The 18,877-nt window shown below is 44.2% G+C and overlaps 2 protein-coding genes across 11 annotated transcripts in view; both read right to left on the bottom strand.

Moving 5' to 3' along the window:
* The window catches only part of fry (FRY microtubule binding protein), a 433,098-nt gene that overhangs the window by 147,501 nt on the left and 266,720 nt on the right, over positions 1–18,877 (bottom strand). The window lies entirely within an intron of this gene.
* The window catches only part of b3glct (beta 3-glucosyltransferase), a 90,939-nt gene that overhangs the window by 70,752 nt on the left and 1,310 nt on the right, over positions 1–18,877 (bottom strand). For both annotated transcript variants that reach the window (XM_033022869.1, XM_033022870.1), the window contains exons 2-4: positions 13,021–13,073; positions 10,621–10,660; positions 4,297–4,406 (exon numbers count right to left, since the gene is read on the bottom strand). In XM_033022869.1, coding sequence (XP_032878760.1) covers positions 4,297–4,406; positions 10,621–10,660; positions 13,021–13,073 — 203 coding nt within the window. The remainder of the gene's footprint in view (positions 1–4,296; positions 4,407–10,620; positions 10,661–13,020; positions 13,074–18,877) is intronic.

Genomic DNA, 18,877 nt, shown 5'->3' with positions numbered 1-18,877 from the left:
ACCGCGCAAAAGGGATATACCAACTTCATATTTTTCCTCCCCCCTTACCAGATCTTGACACCATTTCTTTTTTGAAGTACGGATGCACCTTATTCTTGTTGTAAGTCGATAAATGCAGACCACGTCTTTTGGAAGTGGTCTGATTTGCCTGCAAGGAGGAGTCTCATATCTTCCAGGTGTAATGTTTCAAACATATTTGAAATCCACATATTTAATGTTGGTATAGGAGCATTCTTCCAGAATTTAAATATAAGCTTTTTTCCCCATTATTAGCCCATAATTAAATAGATTCTTTTGAAACACATTTAGTTCAGGGCTACCTTCCATTGTACCAAAGATAATCCATTCAGGTTTTGGTATCAGTTTTATTTTGAATAATTTTGTGAAGATTTCAAAAATTTCAGTCCAGAATTTTTGAATTTTTATACAAAAAACAAATGAGTGCGCTATGGTAGCTTCTTGAGATCGGCATTTATCACAAATAGGTGAGACGTTAGGAAAAAGTTTACTTATTTTGTTTTTTGAATAGTATAATCTGCGTAAGATTTTGAATTGTATTAGTGTGTCTAACGTTAATCGAGCATTTATGCACATATTGTAAATGTTTATCCCACCTCTCTTTTGAAATTTTCATAGCTAGTTCTTGTTCCCAGTCTCTTCTAATACCGTCGGTTGATGGTATTTCTATATTTAAAATAATGTTATACAAGTATGATATTAAGTTTGCTGATTCAGCCTTTCTCTTCATTGCTTCGTCCAGTAAATCTGGTGGCATATTATAATAATCTTGTGTATATTTTTTCAGGTAGTCAGATTATTGAAGATATTTAAAGTAATGGTTATTTCTCAGATTATATTTTATTTGTAATTGTTGGAATGATAATAATTTTCCATTTTCGTACAAATCTCCGAGCGTTTTAATTCCTATTCTGTCCCATTGTGTAAAAGATTTATCTATAATAGAGGGTTTAAACAACGGATTATTATCTATAGGAGATAACTGAGATAGATTTCTTAATTTTAGGTTATGTTTTATTTGTTTCCAGGTTCTAATTGTACTGTGTATAATTGGATTTTTATTATAATTTGTGTTGTTCAAGTTCATTGGTGAGAGGAGGATCGCTCCAATATTACAAGGGGAGCAGTCCTTTCTCTCCATTATAATCCAATCCACCTGCTGGGCAGAATTGTTCAGCAGGTGAATCATATTTTTGATATTTACTGCCCAGTAATCTATATACTATTAAAACTCTGTGCCTGCCGCCTGCCGTCTGGCTGCCTTTCTGCCTTTTGATTCGTTCCATCGTGTGATGTCACAATGCCCAATACTCGCAGATGTCCAATCGGAATGGCCGATGCTCGCAGATGTCCAATCGGAATGGATCCACTTACATGTACGGCTGCCGGCTGCATTTCTTCCTTTGATTCATTGCCACGCCGAATCCAGACGCTCAATCTCCGAGATCTTTTCCATTTCGGTAGAGATTTCGGTTTTCTTTCTAAGTATCCGCTCCTCATTACATTTCGTCGTGTTTAAGTACACGTTTTTAATCAAATCCTTCTCCCCCCCCCCCCCCCCACCCCCCAATATTTCAAAAATAAACTGGCTTCTCACCCATAGAAGCAGCCATTTCGGTACACATTTCACTTTCCATTCCAACTATCCACTCCTCATTAGATTTCGTTATGTTTATGTCCACATTTTTTATTAAAACCTTCTCTCCCCCCCCCCCCCACCCCCCCCCACCCCCCCCCCCCCCCCCCCCCCCCCCCCCCCCCCCCCCCACTCACTCATTTTGTCGCCTCCTGCTGGCCAGCGACCATAACGGCTGCTGGCGCCCGCATCTCGCCTCAAAGACGCCATTTAAAAACAGCCGAACTGCTGATTCCTGAGCCGCTTGAGTTGGAGGACCACGTCTCCCGTGGGGGCTACGGGTAGGGAACGGCTGCGTTGGGGTAGCAGACCCAACGGGTCTGCCCTTGGTCTAGTAGTACATAAAGTTAGGAAGTGCTAAACCACCCAATTCTTTAGGTTTGCTCAAGTGAGTTCTTTGTATTCTGTGGGATTTATAGTCCCATATAAAATTTGTAATGTCTGAGTCCAGTTTAAAAAAAAACTTTTTTGGTAGATATATAGGATTGATTGAAATAGGTATAGAATTTGTGGTAAAAAGATCATTTTTATCGCATTTATTCGGCCTATTAAAGACATCGGAAGCGTTTTCCAGAATTTAATTAAAGTATTTAATTTCTTAAGTAGGGGACTATAATTAGCTTTATACATAGCTTGATATTTTCTAGTGATTTCGATTCCCAAATATTTAAATTTTTCTGTGGCTATTTTAAAAGGGAATTTTGAGAGGTGTGCTGAGTCTTTCGGTTTTATCGACATAATTTCGCTTTTATTCCAATTTATTCTGTATCCTGAGAAAGATCCAAACTCCTCGATTAGGTTTAATATGTTTGGTATACTAGTTTGGGGTTTTGTGATGTACAGTAGTACATCGTCTGCGTATAAGGATATTTTGTTATTTGAATATTTTGTATTATAACCGTGGATATTCGGATGTGTTCTAATTCTTTCGGCTAAAGGTTTAATTACCAGAGCAAATAACAGCGGTGATAATGAGCATCCTTGTCTGTTGCCCCTTGAAAATTGGAATTTTGTAGATAATATATTATTAGTTAATATTCTAGCCGTAGGTTTATTATATAATAATTTTATCCATGAAATGAAGTTCTCTCCCATTTGAAATGTTTGCAGTACTTTAACCAAGTAGTCCCATTCCACTTGATCGAATGCCTTTTTTGCATCCAATTAGATCATTGATAACTCTTGTTCTTCAATTTTATGAGAATGCATTATATTAAACAGACGTCTCAAATCATTAGATGATTGGCTCTTGGGTATAAATCCCATTTGATCCGCATTTATTAATTTACTAACATACTTACTTAGCCTTCTAGCTAGAGTTTTCGCTAATATTTTTTGATCTGTATTTAACAATGCAATAGCTCTGTATGATCCGGGTTCTTCTGTATCTTTATCTTTTTTAAGTATTAATGTAATCATTGATTCTGCTAATGTATCAGGTAAGGTTTGTTCTTTAAAAGCATAAGTATACATCTTCTGTAAACGTGGTGTGATTATGTCGTAAAAACTTTTGTAAAATTCATTACTAAATCCATTTGGTCCTGGTGTTTTTCCATTCTTCAATGAATTTATTGTGTCTTCTATTTCCTTAATTGAAATTTGTGCTCCCAATTCCTCTTGTTCCTTCAACTCTAGTTTTGGAAGATTACAATTGTCCAAGAACTCTGTAACTTTATTATTGTCTGTTAACGTTTTGGATGTGTACAAGTTCTGATAAAATTGAGCAAATCTTTTGTTGATATCATTAGGTAAGATTTTTCATGGTGAAAAATGTCCGCGAGAGCCTCGAATACCCACGAGCGGCTATTACTGTAATTCACCGAGTTCGAATCAGGGGAAACGCGGGAGAACTCTTAAATTAGCTCGTACAGTGGGACAGCCCCATTACCAGTTTAGTTTAGTTTAACGATCCAGCACGGAAACAGGCCCTTTGGCCCAACGAATCCAAGCTGACCTTCGATCACCCGTTCACGCTAGTTCAATGTTATCCCACTTTCTCATCCACTCCCAACATGGCTGATCCATCTTTCCCACTCAACCCCATTCTTCTGCCTACTCCCCATAACCCCTGACACCCTTACTAATCAAGACAATCACCAATAACGGATACCATTCCACCACCTCGCCCTCCCCCCCCCACCATGATCCATTATAACAAGAGTTATCTGGTTATTTATATTCTGCACCTTCTCATAATTCTTGGATATCAATTTAGAATTTTTATGATTTAAACATGCTGATTCTAAGGAAATGTAATTCATTCTTGAACCCGTACAACTACAAATCAATGAATCAATCACAAAAGAGGTTTAGTTAGTTTAGAAACAGCGTAGAAATAGGCCCTTTGATCCACCGTCCAAATTAACCATCCATTACCCATTCCCGCTAGTTCCATTCTACACACTAGGGGCAATTTTCAGAGTGTCAATTACCCTACAAACCCGCACGACTTTGGGATGCAGAAGTAACCGGGGCTCCTAAAGGAAACCCACGGTCATGGGGAGAATGTGAAAACTCCACACAGGCAGCATCTGAGGTCAGGATCGATCCCCGGTCTCTGGCACGGTGAGGCAGCAGCAACGCTACCGCTGCGCCACTGTGCCACCATATTGTAGCTCGACATACTATTTTCAGGAACTTACTTGACTAAACACCTCAGCCTGCTGTAAGATGTCTTGTTTCAGTTTTGCTGCTTGGTTTGCATGGAAAGATTGCTTTTGACTCTGAATCACAAAGACAACGTCATTCAATTCTGTAAAACAAAGGTCACACTGTGAGTACTGCAGGATTGTGTGAAAATATATCACTGCTTTAATATAAATGTTAAACATTTAATATAAATGTGATTAAAGAATACAATGTTTCCAGTCTGAAGAAGGGTCCAGACCCAAAACATTGCCTATTCATGTTCTCCACAGATGCTGCCTAACCAGCTCAGTTATTACAGCACCTTGTGTTCGATACAATGATAGGCACACATATGAACATCAGATCATTTCGTTATTTTTTAATTTAGAAATACAGCCTTTTGGCCCACTGTGTGCGTGCCGACCAGCGATCACCCCATACACTAGCATCATCTTGCACACTAGGGACAAATTATAATTTTTACCGAAGCCAATTAACCTACAAACCTGTACCTCTTTGGCGTGTGAGAGGAAACCAGAGCACCCAGTCACGGATAGAATGTGCAAGACGGTCACGGGGTGAATGTACAAACTCTGTACAGACAGCATCCATATCAGGTTAGAACCCGGGTCTCTGGTGCTGTAAGGCAGCAACTCTACCGCTGCACCACTGTGCCACCACAAATTTCTACCAACATGTATCCAAAAAATATTTAGAAGAATTTTAATACCCAACGAATCTTTGAAACGTGTATCTCTATGAAAAATCAGCACACGGGATAATGCAACAGCACAATTCAACCATGAAATGTCACTTATACAGTGCATTCAGAAAGTATTCAGACCCCTTCATTTTCTCCACATTTAGTTACGTTACAGCCTTATTCTAAAATGGATTAAATTCATTTTTTTAATCATCAATCTACACACAATACCCTATCATAAAAAAGCAAAAACAGGTGTTTAGAAATTTATCCAAAGTAATTAAAAATAAATAACTGAAATATAATTTACATAAGTATTCAGACCCTTTATAGCGCTTTCTCACGGGGCGACTTGACGCAAGAGTTAACCAGAGTTGAACATCGTGGGAACCTCATGCGATAACCGTACGGCATTCGTGGATCACCGTGGACCACCGTGGCGCTAACGGCAGGTACTCGTGTAACTTGGTGACTCGGGAGAAAATTCAAGCAAGCTTGAATTTCTCCAAGAGTGACTTGTACACTTGTGGTTGAACATTGCAACATTATATGGACGTAGTGGCCAGTGCGATATCCGTAATAACTCTTGCGTTTACCGTGGGAACTCCTGCGAACGGTGAACCCGGAAGCTGGACAGAGGGGACAGAAGGTGAGTAAAAATTGTCTTCTGTGGGATTGAATTTAAAAAATAAAGATTTGCATCCGCATATGGACATCAACTTATTCATGAGTTATGTTAATGAGATTCAAGAAATAACTATAATCTTTAAAAGGGGCTTTACTGAAAGGTCCCGCATTTTTATGGTCCGTGAGAAATTTTTCACATGTACTTCTTTGAGAGATACAGCTCGGAGTCCTCGCCGACTAGCGATCGATGCCTTTCCGAAGCAGGGTCCGGAACGCTACCAATCAATGTTCTCCGGAGACCCGTGTAAGGAGTGAATTGCACATGCTGGTTTAAACCGAAGACAGGCACAAAAAGCTGGAGTAACTCAGCGAGTCAAGCAGCATCTCTGGAGAAAAATAGGTGATGTTTCGGGACGAGACACATCTTCAGACTCAATTCCGATTACGATGTCTGAAGAAGGGTTCCGATTCGAATCGATTCTTTTTCTCCAGAGATGCTGCCTGACCCGCTGACTTACTCCAGCTTTTTATGTTTTTCTTCCCAGATCTGACTTACCTGCTGAGTTACACCAACATTTTGTGTCCTTTTGTGCGTATTAACCAGCATCTGCAGTTCCTTTAGACATTACCTAACTTCAGATTTTAGAGATATAGCGCGGAAACAGGCCCTTCGGCCCACCGAGTCCGCGCCGACCACCTATTCTTATACACTCCAGGGACAATTTTACAATGTTACCGAAGCCGATTAACTTACAAACCTGTAATCTCTGGAGTGTGAGAGGAAACCGGTGCACTCGGAGAAAACCCACGCGGTCACAGGGAGAACATACAAACTCCATACAGACTGCACCCATGGTCAGGATCGAACCCCGGTCTCTGGGGCTGTGAGGCAGCAACTCTACCACTGTGCCGCATGTAGTCAGATTTAATAAATTGCTGGTGTTGCTTCCAAAGACAGAGGCATTGATAATATTAGATCAGAATTGCATCTTTCCGCTAATAGTCAATTATTAGTCAATTAATAATAGAATCAATTATTGTTGGTGACATTTCACCTACGAATATCAGACTATTTTCGCAGAGGTAAGGGCCAATTAGGCATAGCAAAAGGTATGAACACTTTTAAACATTTTTTCCCGACTATTTTGTCAAATGCAAATACAGGGAGAATGATCAAAGTGCTCACATGGCTCACTCTGTTAGAAGCGTTCTGAGTTTAAATGTTCCGTGTATTCCTTCTTAAAGTATAAATTTTTGTGTGGCCAGGGGTGCGATTGAGAACAGCTGGGAAAGGGCGGAGGGGGCGTCACGAATAACAGCGTTTCCCTGGCCATATTATGGCCCATTCCCCAACCGTAACATTAATCAAGCTCTGTCTAACTCCGCCTTCACACCATCCCCCTGTGACATGGGTTAGTCATGGCTGGGCGGGCTGTGGGCCGAATGGCCTGCCAACGGGAGTCAGAGACTTGACACTGAGATCCATTGTGCAGGAAGGAACTGCGGATGCTGGTTTTTACCGAAGATAGACACAAACGCCACCTGTTCATTTTCTCCAGATATGTTGCCTGACCCATTGAGTTACTCCAACATTTTGTGTCTGTGTTCACTATGAACATTGAATTATGTAATTTTAGGTAACTTACTCTCTCACTCTCTCTCTCCCCCGCCCACCCCCTCCTGCCCCACCCCCCTCCCCCATGCAGTAAATGTCGGTTAACCAGTCCAAGGTTTGCAACGATGGTTCCCTCTTGGGATCACACTATCCCTAGCCAACAATTGGCCTATCAGGGAACCAAATATAGACATAAAGTGCTGGAGTGACTCAGTGGGTCAGGCAGCATCTCTGGAGGAAAGGGTTAGGCGACATTTCGGGTCGGGACCCCTCTTCAAAATACCCTGCTGAGGTCATCTGTTGTTGGCCCTGATTTGTCCCGGTCTTTTCATGCTTCCAGTTCCCCCTACAATCATCCCGAAGAAGGGTCCCGACCAAAAATGGAATCTATTCCTTTTCTCCAGAGATGCTGCTTGGCCCGCTGAGTTACTCCAGCATTTTGTGTCTAACTTGCTGATTCAGACAGTTTTTGATTATCAAGGATTCTGCGCTGACTCTTTACTCTGAAACACACGTTGGAAATTTAAACTAACATCGTCTAAGTAATGTGGCATCTTCCTGCAGTAAAGTCACGGCATTAGTACAGGCATGTCTCCAAATGAGCCAATTCAACCAAGGGAGGATATTTATAGTGTGTGAAAAAAAAAGTGACATCATTTGTGCCACGTGATGATTTAACAACACTTGACAGTTCACAATGTTCATTCAAGATTTAACGGGAAAGCTCGGGAGACGGACAAGTCACTCGCACAAATAACAGAAATGCTGAGTACCGTGGGAACTCTTTATCTACCTCCCCGTTATATCGTGTGATATCGTGCTAGACCACGACCACTTCACTCTGGTTACATCTTGCGTCAAGTCGCCCCGTGAGAAAGGCCTATAACTCAGTACTTTGTTGAGGCACCTTTGGCAGTGATTACAGCCTCAAGTCTTCTTGGGTATGATGCTACAAGCTTGGCACACCTGTATTTGGGTAACTTGTGCCATTCTTCTCTGCAGATCCTCTCAAGCTCTGTCAGGTTGGATGGGGAGCATCGATACACATCTATTTTCAGGTCGCTGCAGATATTCGATCCGTTTCAAGTCCGGGCTCTGGCTGGGCCACTCAAGGACATTCACAGACTTGTCATGAAGCCACTCCTGCGTTGTATTGGCTGTGATTAGGGTCGTTGACCTGTTGGAAGGTAAACCTCTGCCCCAGTCTGAGGTCCAGAACGTTCTGGAGCAAGTTTTCATCAAGGATCTCTCTGTACTTTACTCTGTTCATCTTTCTCTCGATCCTGACTAGTCTCCCAGTTCCTGCCGCCGAAAAATATCCCCACAGCATGATGCTGCCACCACCATACTTCACCGTAGGTACGGTATTGGCCAGATGATGAGCGATGCCTGGTTTCCTCCAGACGTGATGCTTGGCATTCAGGCCCGAGTTCAATCTTAGTATCATCAGACCAGAGAATCTTGTTTAGGTGCCTTTTGGCAAACTCCAAGCGGGCTGTCATGTGCCTTTTACTGAGGAATGGCTTCCATCTGGCCACGCCACCATAAAGGCCTGATTGTTGGAGTGTTGCAGATATAGTTTTCCTTCTGGAAGTTTCTCCCATCTCCACAGAGGAGCTCTGTCAGAATGACCAAGGCCCTTCTCCCCCCGATTGCTCAGTTTGACCGGGCGGCCAGCTCTATGAATGGTCCTGGTGGTTCCAAAGTTCTTCCATTTAAGAATGACGGCGGTCACTGTGCTCTTCAGGACCTGCAATGCTGCAGAAATTGTTTCATACCCTTCCCCAGATCTGTGTCTCGACACAATCCTGTCTCGGAGGTCTACGGACAATTCCTTCGTCTTCATAGCTTGGTTTTTGCTCTGACATGCACTGTCAACTGTGGGACCTTATATAGACAGGTGTGTGCCTTTCCAAATCATGTACAATCAAGTTAATTTACCATTTGTGGACTCCAATCAAGTTGTAGAAACATCTCAAGGATAATCAATGGAAACAGGATGCACCAAAGCTCAATTTTGAGTGTCATAGCAAAGGTTCTGAATACTTATGTAAATGTGATATTTCAGTTATTTCGTTTTAATTACTTTGCAAACATTTCTAAACACCTGTTTTCACTTGTTCATTCTGGGGTATTGTGTGGAGATTGATGATAAAAAAAATGAATTTAATCCATTTTAGAATAAGGCTGTAACGTAACAAAATATGGAAAAAGTGAAGGGGTCTGAATACTTTCTGAATGCACTGTATATCACTAGTTGATTAGTAAGGGTGTCAGAGGTTATACAATACAATACATTTACAATACAATTCAATTTATTGTCATTTGGACCCCTTGAGGTCCAAACGAAATGTCGTTTCTGCAGCCCTACATTACAAACAAATAGACCCAAGACACAACATAATTTACATAAACATCCATCACATTGCTATGATGGAAGGCCAAAAAAACTTATCTCTCCACTGCACTCTCCCCCCCGATGTCAGAGTCAAAGTCAAAGCCCCCGGCGGGCGATGGCGATTGTCCCGTGGCCATTAAAGCCACGCCGGGTGATGCAAGGTCGCACACCGGGTCTTGGTGTTAGAGCCCCCGGCGTGCGCTCGCAATCCCGCGGCCATTCCAAGCCGCGCGGGGCGGTGGTGTAAGGCCCCGCTCCAGGAGCTCTTCAACCCCGCAACTCGGGCGGGAGAAGTCGCCGTTGCGGAAGCCCCGAAAAGCGGTCTCCCCCCAGTCACTGTCCGCCAAACCCGCAGTTGCAGCCTCCGAAACTCCGGAGGTCGGGCCGCAGCAGCGTCCACCACAGCTCCACCCGCTCTGGACTCGGCCAGCTCCGCGACGGTGAGGTGAGTAGTCGGCACCACAGCCCCCGGTCTTCCTGTTGGAGGCCGCTCCTCGTTGCAGCCGCAACGACAACGGAGACCCGACAAAGAAAAGGTCGGGTCTCCCGTGCAGGGAGAGATTTAAAAGTTACCCCCTCCCCCCCACACCACCCCCACCCCCCCACACACATACCCCAACAAAAAATAACAAAAACTACATAAAAACATAGACATAAAATAATAAAAACGCAGACGGACTGCAGAGGCCGCTGCTGACGAGAGTCGCGCCGCCCACTGAATATATTATGGGGAGAAGGCAGGAGAATGAGGTTAGGAGGGATAGATCAGCCATGATTGAATGGCGTAGACTTGATGGGCCGAATGGCCTAATTCTACTAATGATATGATCATTCTTCAGTTTTCGCTCTTTACATTAGACTTTAGAGATACAGCTTGGATACAGGCCCTTCGGCCCACCGGGTCCGTGTCGACCAACGATCACCCTGTACACTAGCACTATCCTACACACTAGTAAAAAATGCCTCTTTTAGAGAGTGGTAATATGAAAACTTACCAATAGGCATTTTCTGTGATCCACTGCTGTCCAATGAGCCCTGCAAAAAGAGATTTTATGAAATCTTGAAAGTGAACACAAATGCGTGTACATCAGAGACAGTCTCGAGTGAAACACAAATTGCTGGAGGAACTCAGTCAGATCCCAACAATAGGCCTGGCTCGCCCGCCGCGGAACTGAGAACCCGCCCGGAGATGGAGGGAGATGGCGGCGGACACTGGACAAACGGCCACTAAGAAGAGCTGGGGGGTCTTACGTTCCATGCCCTCAAATTCGGCTGCGGAAGGCAACCCCCGGGAACAATAGCTGAAGAGGGCCATGTGAGGCGAGGGTCAACGGTTCAGGAGACGGCCGGAATGGAGGCGACGGCTGCAACCGGCTTTTGTGACCAACTGCAACTGGGACTGTAAAATGGTACCAAAATGGCACCTCTTGCATACTCAGTGGGCTGTTCTGTACATTCTGCACTAACAAGGGGTTTTTGCTTATGTAAGGTGACAATCTTGCTCATCTGTATGCAAAATAATACGTATTTCACTGTACCTTGGTACACGTGATAACAAAGAAGCCATTGATCCATCGGTCTGTAGAGGGAATGGACTGACGGTTGGAGTCATAGAAGCATAGAAAATAGGTGCAGGAGGAGGCCATTCGGCCCTTTCAGCCAGCGCCGCCATTCATTGTGATCATGGCTGATCGTCCCCTATCAATAACCCGTGCCTGCCTTCTCCCCATATCCCTTGACTCCACTAGCCCCTAGAGCTCTATCTAACTCTCTCTTAAATCCATCCAGTGATTTGGCCTCCACTGCCCTCTGTGGCAGGGAATTCCACAAATTCACAACTCTGGGTGAAAACGTTTTTTCTCGCCTCAGTCTTAAATGACCTCCCCTTTATTCTCAGACCCCTGGTTCTGGACTCGCCCAACATTTGGAACATTTTTTTCTGCATCTAGCTTGTCCAGTCCTTTTATAATTGTATATGTTTCTATAAGATATCCCCTCATCCTTCTAAACTCCTGTGAATAAAAGCCTAGTCTTTTCAATCTTTCCTCATATGACAGTCCCGCCATCCCAGGGATCATTCTCGTGAACCTACGCTGCACTGCCTCAATCACAAGGATGTCCTTCCTCCAATTAGGAGACCAAATCTGTACACAATACTGCAGATGTAGTCTTACCAGAGCCCTATACAACTGCAGAAGAGTTAATCTGAGGAAAGGTGCTGACCCGAAACGTTGTCTGTCCATTCCGTCCACAGATGCTGCCTGACCCGCTGAGTTCCACCAGCATTTTTTATCATACAGATTTTAAGATACAAGCATGTTTTGCCCACTACCTTTATATGTTTCAAGTAATCAAGTTACGTCAATCTATGTCGTCAAGTAATTAGATTACAACTAGATTAATAATATTAAAATTGCTAAACTGGGGAGTATCTCAGCAGATCAGGCAACATCTGTGGAGGGAAAGGATAAGCAATGTTGCTCTCCGAGTACCTTTTTCAGACTGAAAGGTCCCCGACCGAAATGTCACCTATCCATTCCCTCCACAAATGCTGCCAGAACCGCTGAATTATTCCAGCACTGTGTGTTTTGCTCAGGATTCCAGCATCCGCAGTTCCTGTGTGTCTGCTCCTAATAACATTAAAGCTAAAATTAATCGTTACTGTTTCCCGCAAAATACATCTCTGATGGTGCCAAGAGTGTTTAATTCTCATATTTATCAACAACAGAACAATGAAATTCTTACTTGCAGCAGAATAACAGATTTGTAAACATGGTACTCGTAAATTCACAAGTTATAGGAGCAGAAATAGTCATTTGGCCTACTGAGTCCACTCCGCCATTCAATCATGTCTGATCTATCTTCCCCTCTCAACCCCATTCTCCTGCCTTCTCCCCATAACCCTGGACACCTTTACTAATCAAGAACCTGTCAATCTGCACCTTACAAATACCCAATGACTTGACCTCCATAGATAACATAATAAACAGAAAAACAAAATCAATAATTTAAAACCCCAATACTAGTGCAAAAAGCCTGAAATCCTTAGTGCAACCTAGACAGTTTATAGTGTAGTTAGTATTATGGATCTATTCATGTAATAGTTGATCTAGTCAAAGGGATACTAGACAAGGACTTTATCTTCACACATAGCAGCTGAAGTCAGGATCGAACCCGGATCTCTGGCGCTGTAAGGCAGCAACTCTACCGCTGCACCACTGTGCCCTAGAGGATGCATTTTTTAAATAAAGTGCTCAAATTTGCATCTGTTTTAAAGTTCGGATTTATATGTTTAATTTACCCATTTTTGAATTAAGCACTGCTTTATAGGAACATAACCCGTGTACAAAGTGTGGTGCCTGTATTTAGAAATGTGGCATCGAATGAGGTCATACCTGTGACGTATCCTGTTCCTTTGCAATTCCCAGGACAATGTTGAAGAACAACACTGAAACAATTTAAAAATGTTATTTAGTAAAAATTATAAATCATATAATTTAGTATAAATATTTAGTACATTTCCTGTCCTTGAAAAGTATGTCACATTATTACAATCACTGGATTTGGTGGTGGAATACACACAGTAACATTAAATAACTTTTAAACATTAGATCAAAAGCAATTCTGATTAAATAAAAATAAATTGAAGAAAGGTTCCAGACCTGGACTCCACCAATTTCAATTTCCTAAATCCCAAACCTTTTCCCATTCTTCTTAAATAATTCTTCTTCTTATCTCATTATTCTTCTTCTCAAGTAATCCTTGAGGATTGCTATTATGAGTGTTAATCTACATTGTTAATTTGTCTCCAAAAAGGACACATGTGGAATATTAAGTTTATTATTGTCACGTGTACCGAGATACAGTGAAAAGCTTTTGTTTGTGTGCGATCCAGTAAAAAAAGACTATACATGAATATAATCAAGCCGTCCAAAACACACAGATAAAGGATACAACATTTTGTGCAAAGATATAGCATTGAAGTCCGAGACAGTCCGATTAAAGATAGTTCAAAGGTCTCCAATGAGATCGATGTGAGGCCAGGACCACACTCGAGTTGGTGAGAGGACAGTTCAGTTGCCCGATAACAGCTGGGAAGAAACTGTCCCTGAATCTGGAGGTGAGTTTTCAAACTTATGTACCTCTAGATTGGAAGACTTGGGGCAGTTATATTTTAGTTTCTCTGCTGAGATGTTACTGTAAGAAGGTTATTACAATTTAACTGAGACACAAGGAACTGCAGAAGTTATACTGAAGTAGTGTTGCTGAATATGATCTGCTTACAGCAAAAGCTGACTGCCTGAGGACATTGAAAAGCAAAAAAAAACAGCAGATGCTGAAAATAGACAATAGATAATAGGTGCAGGAGTAGGTCATTTGGCCCTTCGAGCCAGCACCGCCATTCAATGTGATCATGGCTGATCATCCACAATCAGTACCCTGTTCCTGCCTTCTCCCCATATCCCCCAACTCCGCTATTTTTAAGAGCCCTATCCAGCTCTCTCTTGAAAGCATCCAGAGAACCTGCCTCCACCACCCTCTGAGGCAGAGAATTCCACACACTCACAACTCTCTGTGAGAAGAAGTGTTTCCTCATCTCCGTTCTAAATGGCTTACTCCTTATTCTTCAACTGTGGCCCCTGGTTCTGGACTCCCCCAACATTGGGAACATGTTTCCTGTCTCTAGTGTGTCCGAGCCCTTAACAATCTGATATGTTTCAATGAGATCACCTCTCATCCTTCTAAACTCCAGAGTGTAGAAGCCCAGCTGCTCCATTCTCTCAGCATATGACAGTCCCGCCATCCCGGGAATTAACCTTGTAAACCTACGCTGCACTCCCTCAATTACAAGAATGTCCTTCCTCAAATTAGGGGACCAAAACTGCACACAATACTCCAGGTGTGGTCTCACTAGGTCTCTGTAGAACTGCAGAAGGACCTCTTTGCTCCAATATTCAATTCCTCTTGTTATAAAGGCCAACATGCCATTCGCTTTCTTCACTGCCTGCTGTACCTGCATGCTTACTTTCATAGACAGATGTACAAGGACCCCCAGATCCAGTTGTACTTCCCCTTTTCCCAACTTGACGCCATTTAGATAGTAATCTGCCTTCCTGTTTTTGCTACCAAAGTGGATAACCTCACATTTATCCGCATTAAACTTCATCTGCCATGCATCTGCCCACTCCCCCAAACTGTCCAAATAACCCTGCATTCTCATAGAATCCTCCTCACAGTTCACACTGCCACCCAGCTTTGTGTCATCTCCAAATTTGCTAATGTTACTTTGAATCCCTTCATCCAAATCATTGATGTATAAAGCTAAATCTGAAATAAAAACAAACAATCCTGGAGATGTTCAGCTGAAGAGCGGCACAGTGGCGCAGCGGTAGAGCTGCTGCCTCACAGCGCCAGAGACCTGGATTCGATCCTGACCGTGGGTGCTGTCTGTGTGGATGATACAATGATACAATTTATTTGTTGTCATTTGTACCTCATTGAGGTTCAAACGAAATTTGGTTTCTGCAGTCATACAAACAAGTAGAAGAACCAAGACACAACACAATTTACACAAACATCCATCACAGCGAATCTCCTCCTCACTGTGATGGAATGCAAAGTCTTATCTCTCTCCTGCACTCCCCATTCTCCTCCCGATGTCAGTCAAAGCGGGCGGGTGATGGTAAGTAAGTCCCGCGGCCATTAAAGCCGCGCTGGGCGATGCAAGGCCACGCTCCGGGTCTTAATGTTGGAGCCCCCGGCGGGTGCTAGCAAGTCCCGCGGCCATTAAAGCCACGCCGGGCGATGTAAGGCCCTGCTCCAGGTCATCCTCAACCCCGCAACTCGGGCTGGAGAAGTCGCCATTGCGGAAGCCCTGTAAAGCGGTCTCCCACCAGGGACCCGCGAGCTCCCGGTGTCACCGTCCACCAGACCTGCGGCTGGAGCCTCTGAATCCCCGGGGTCGGGCCGCAGCAGCGCGCCACCACAGCTCCTCCCGCTCCGAACTCGGCCAGGTCCGCAGTAGTAGATGGTAGTAGGTCCGCAGGCTCCGCGACTGGAGCCCCAGGTCGTTCCGGTTGGAGGCCGCTCCATGGCGCTAGGCCCCAACGACAACGGAGACCCGACAGAGAAAAGGTCGGGTCCTCCGTACAGGGAAAATATTTTAAAAGTCCCCCCACACACATACCCAGTTAAAAAAACCCACTATAAACTACATTCAAACGAGACAAAAAATAAAAAAGACAGACGGACTGCAGATGACGCTGCGACGCGAGTCGCGCCGGATGTTGCACGTTCTCCGTGACCATGCGGGTTTACTCCGGGTGCTCTGATTTCCTCCCACATCCCAACGACGTACAGGTTAGCTGGTTAATTGGAAAATGGAAACAGGCCTTTCAGCCAAACATGTCTACGCAGACCAAGTTGACCCTTCTACATTAGTCCCACCTGCCCTCGTTTGGCCCATATCCCTCTAAAACATTCCTGTCCATGTCCTGCCACAGAAGGTAGGTGAGGCCAGTTGATTGGCTATATTTAAGAGGGAGTTAGATGTGGCCCTTGTGGCTAAAGGGATCAGGGGGTATGGAGAGAAGGCAGATACTGAGTTGGATGATCAGCCATGATCATATTGAATGGCCTATTTTCTATGTCTCTACCTGTCCAAATGTCTTTTAAATGCCCTTATAGTACCTGCCTCAACTTCCTCCTTTGGCAGCTGGTTCCATTCATCCACCATCCTGTACCTGAAAAGGTTGCCTCTCAAGTTTGTATTAAATCGTTCCCCTCTCACCTTAAACCTATGTCATCTGGTTCTTGATTCTCCTACCCTGGGTAAAAGAAACTGCCCATTCACTTCATGACTCTAATTCCCTCATCATTTTATACACCTCTATAAGATCACCCTTCAGAGTCCTGCGCTCCAAGGAATAAAGTCCTAGCCTACCAAACCTCCCATGTGACAATTAAACACTTGATTACAGAAAGAAGGAATTGCAGGTGCTGGTTTCCGAAAAATGAACCAAAGTGTAAGTGTTTTAGACAAGCGGTAGGTGTGGGACGTGCTCCCGGGACCCAGAGGCAGTCGGGCGAGGAGAGGGATGACGGTTCGCGGGCTGAGCTGGTCAAGGGTGACAGAGGCCCTGCGGCAGCCTGGGCCTGACCAGGGATTACCTGGATCGGGGGCACTCCAGTACATCCAGCATGTGAACATTGCACTTTTTATTTTTATAAATGCCGTCAAAATATGGTGTGTGAGCAATGTAAAAGGGTGGCACAATGGCGCAGCGGTAGAGTTGCTGACTCACAGTGCTGTCTATACAGAGTTTGTACGTTCTCCATGTGACTGCTTGGTTTTCTCCGGGTGCTCTGGTTTCCTCCCACACTCCAAAAAGATGTACAGATTAGTAGGCTAATTGACTTGGTAAAAATTGTAAATTATCCCTGGTTTGTAGGATAGTGTTAGTGACCAGGGACCATTGGTCAGCGTGGACTTGGTGGGCTGAAGGGCCTGTTTACGCACTGAATCTATTAACTAAAAAACGAAACACAAAGAATTTCACTGTGCATGCATATGTGACAATAAAGAGCATTTGATTTAGGTTGTGATTAGCCAGCATTACCAAGCGGAGTTGAACAGATGGAGATAAACCTTCAGGAGGCTCATGTCTATTACATCGGGCCATTGTGCACTAAAGTTTCAAGTTGATTTGTGCATACTTTTAATTTCTAACAGTACAGTAAGCCCTCGTTACATCGGTCCATAGGGAGGGGCAATGGTGCCCGTTATTGCCAAGCTATAACCGAGTAAGGGATTATAAGCAGTAGAAACAAAGAACTTTAGATTATACCAAAGTTAGACACAAATAGCTGGAGTAACTCAGCGGGTCAGACAGCATCTCTGGAGAACATGGAGAGGTGACGTTTCGGGTCGGAACCCTTCTTCAGACTCTCGGTCCGGAACTGGATCTGGAATCCAGGTGGGTTGACGACCCTGGCCTGCTGGCGGCCAGGGGAGAGGCGAGGATCGGTGCAGTCAATGGTTGCAGCCTGCGGGCGGCTGGAGTGCAGATGAGGGTCGGCAGTGCCGGCGGCAGGATTGGGCTGGATGTGGCCGAGGAAACTGTAGTAGGTAGGTCCGGCCATGAAGCAGCCGGGGAGACGGTGGGGGCCGAGGGTGGTGTTGGCAGCCCAGCCTGGAAGCTGCTGGGGGGGGGGGGGGGGGGGGGGGGGCGGTGTGGGCTGGGGGTGAAGATCGGCAGGACCATCTGCCACAACCAAATCCCATTACAAAGAGATCTGTAAAAATGAGGGTTCTAGCGCCTGTTCCACTTAGGCGATTTTTTTGGCGACTGCCAGCGACTGTCAGTCGTAGCAGGTCGCCGAAAAAGCGGCGACTGGACCCCCGCCCACGACAATGTCTACAACAAGCTACAACAACCTACCACCTAGTCGGCGTCAAGCTACCGACAACCGGCGACCCATTAGGACGTCCACCTCCGACCACACAGGCAACAACCTACGACAACCAAAGTCAACCTACGTCCACAAGCAACAACCCTGTCGGCGACAACTGAAGACAATTCAGTCACCGGTACCTGTCGCTCGTTGACGTAGGTGACGTAGGTCAATGGAATTCACCGAAGTCAGCACCCGGCGACAACCAACAACACCTGCCAACAATCTGCGTCATCCTGCCGACAATCTACGACAGCATCTACGACAGAAGACAGTCGCTGAAAAGTTTTGCACATTTCAAAATCCAATGGTGACCAGAAAAACTTTACAACTCTTTAGGCGACTTGTGGCGACAGCCTAGTCGCCTGTAGTCGCCGAAAAAAATCGCCTAAGTTCGGACAGGGGCTTCTCCATACTGACAAAAAGCGACTTTGTTTGAACCAAACTCTTCTCAATGATATCACGCCGACCAGAAGTCAGACACGACTTCGAGTGAGATAACTTTAAAACCACCTACTATTAAAAATGCAAAAAAAAGCTTATAAAGAACATAAACAGTACAGCGGGGAACAGGCCCTTCGGCCCACAATGTCTGTACCGAACATAATGACAAGTTAGAAATTAACAAGAACTATAAAGTGACCAGAAAACAAATACATCTATCCATGTTCTGCAGAGATGCTACTGACCCGCTGAGTTATTCCAACACTTAGTGTCTTTTTTTGCAAGCCATCGTTTCAGATTTTTTAATCTTAGTGCAATAAAATGCATTCACATTATAACACAAAAATAGAACAT

Source organism: Amblyraja radiata, chromosome 6 (assembly GCF_010909765.2).
Source record: "Amblyraja radiata isolate CabotCenter1 chromosome 6, sAmbRad1.1.pri, whole genome shotgun sequence".
In the NCBI taxonomy this organism is placed as follows: domain Eukaryota; kingdom Metazoa; phylum Chordata; class Chondrichthyes; order Rajiformes; family Rajidae; genus Amblyraja; species Amblyraja radiata.
Note: the sequence above shows the minus strand (reverse complement) of the source record. Positions and strands in the feature narration are given on the sequence as shown.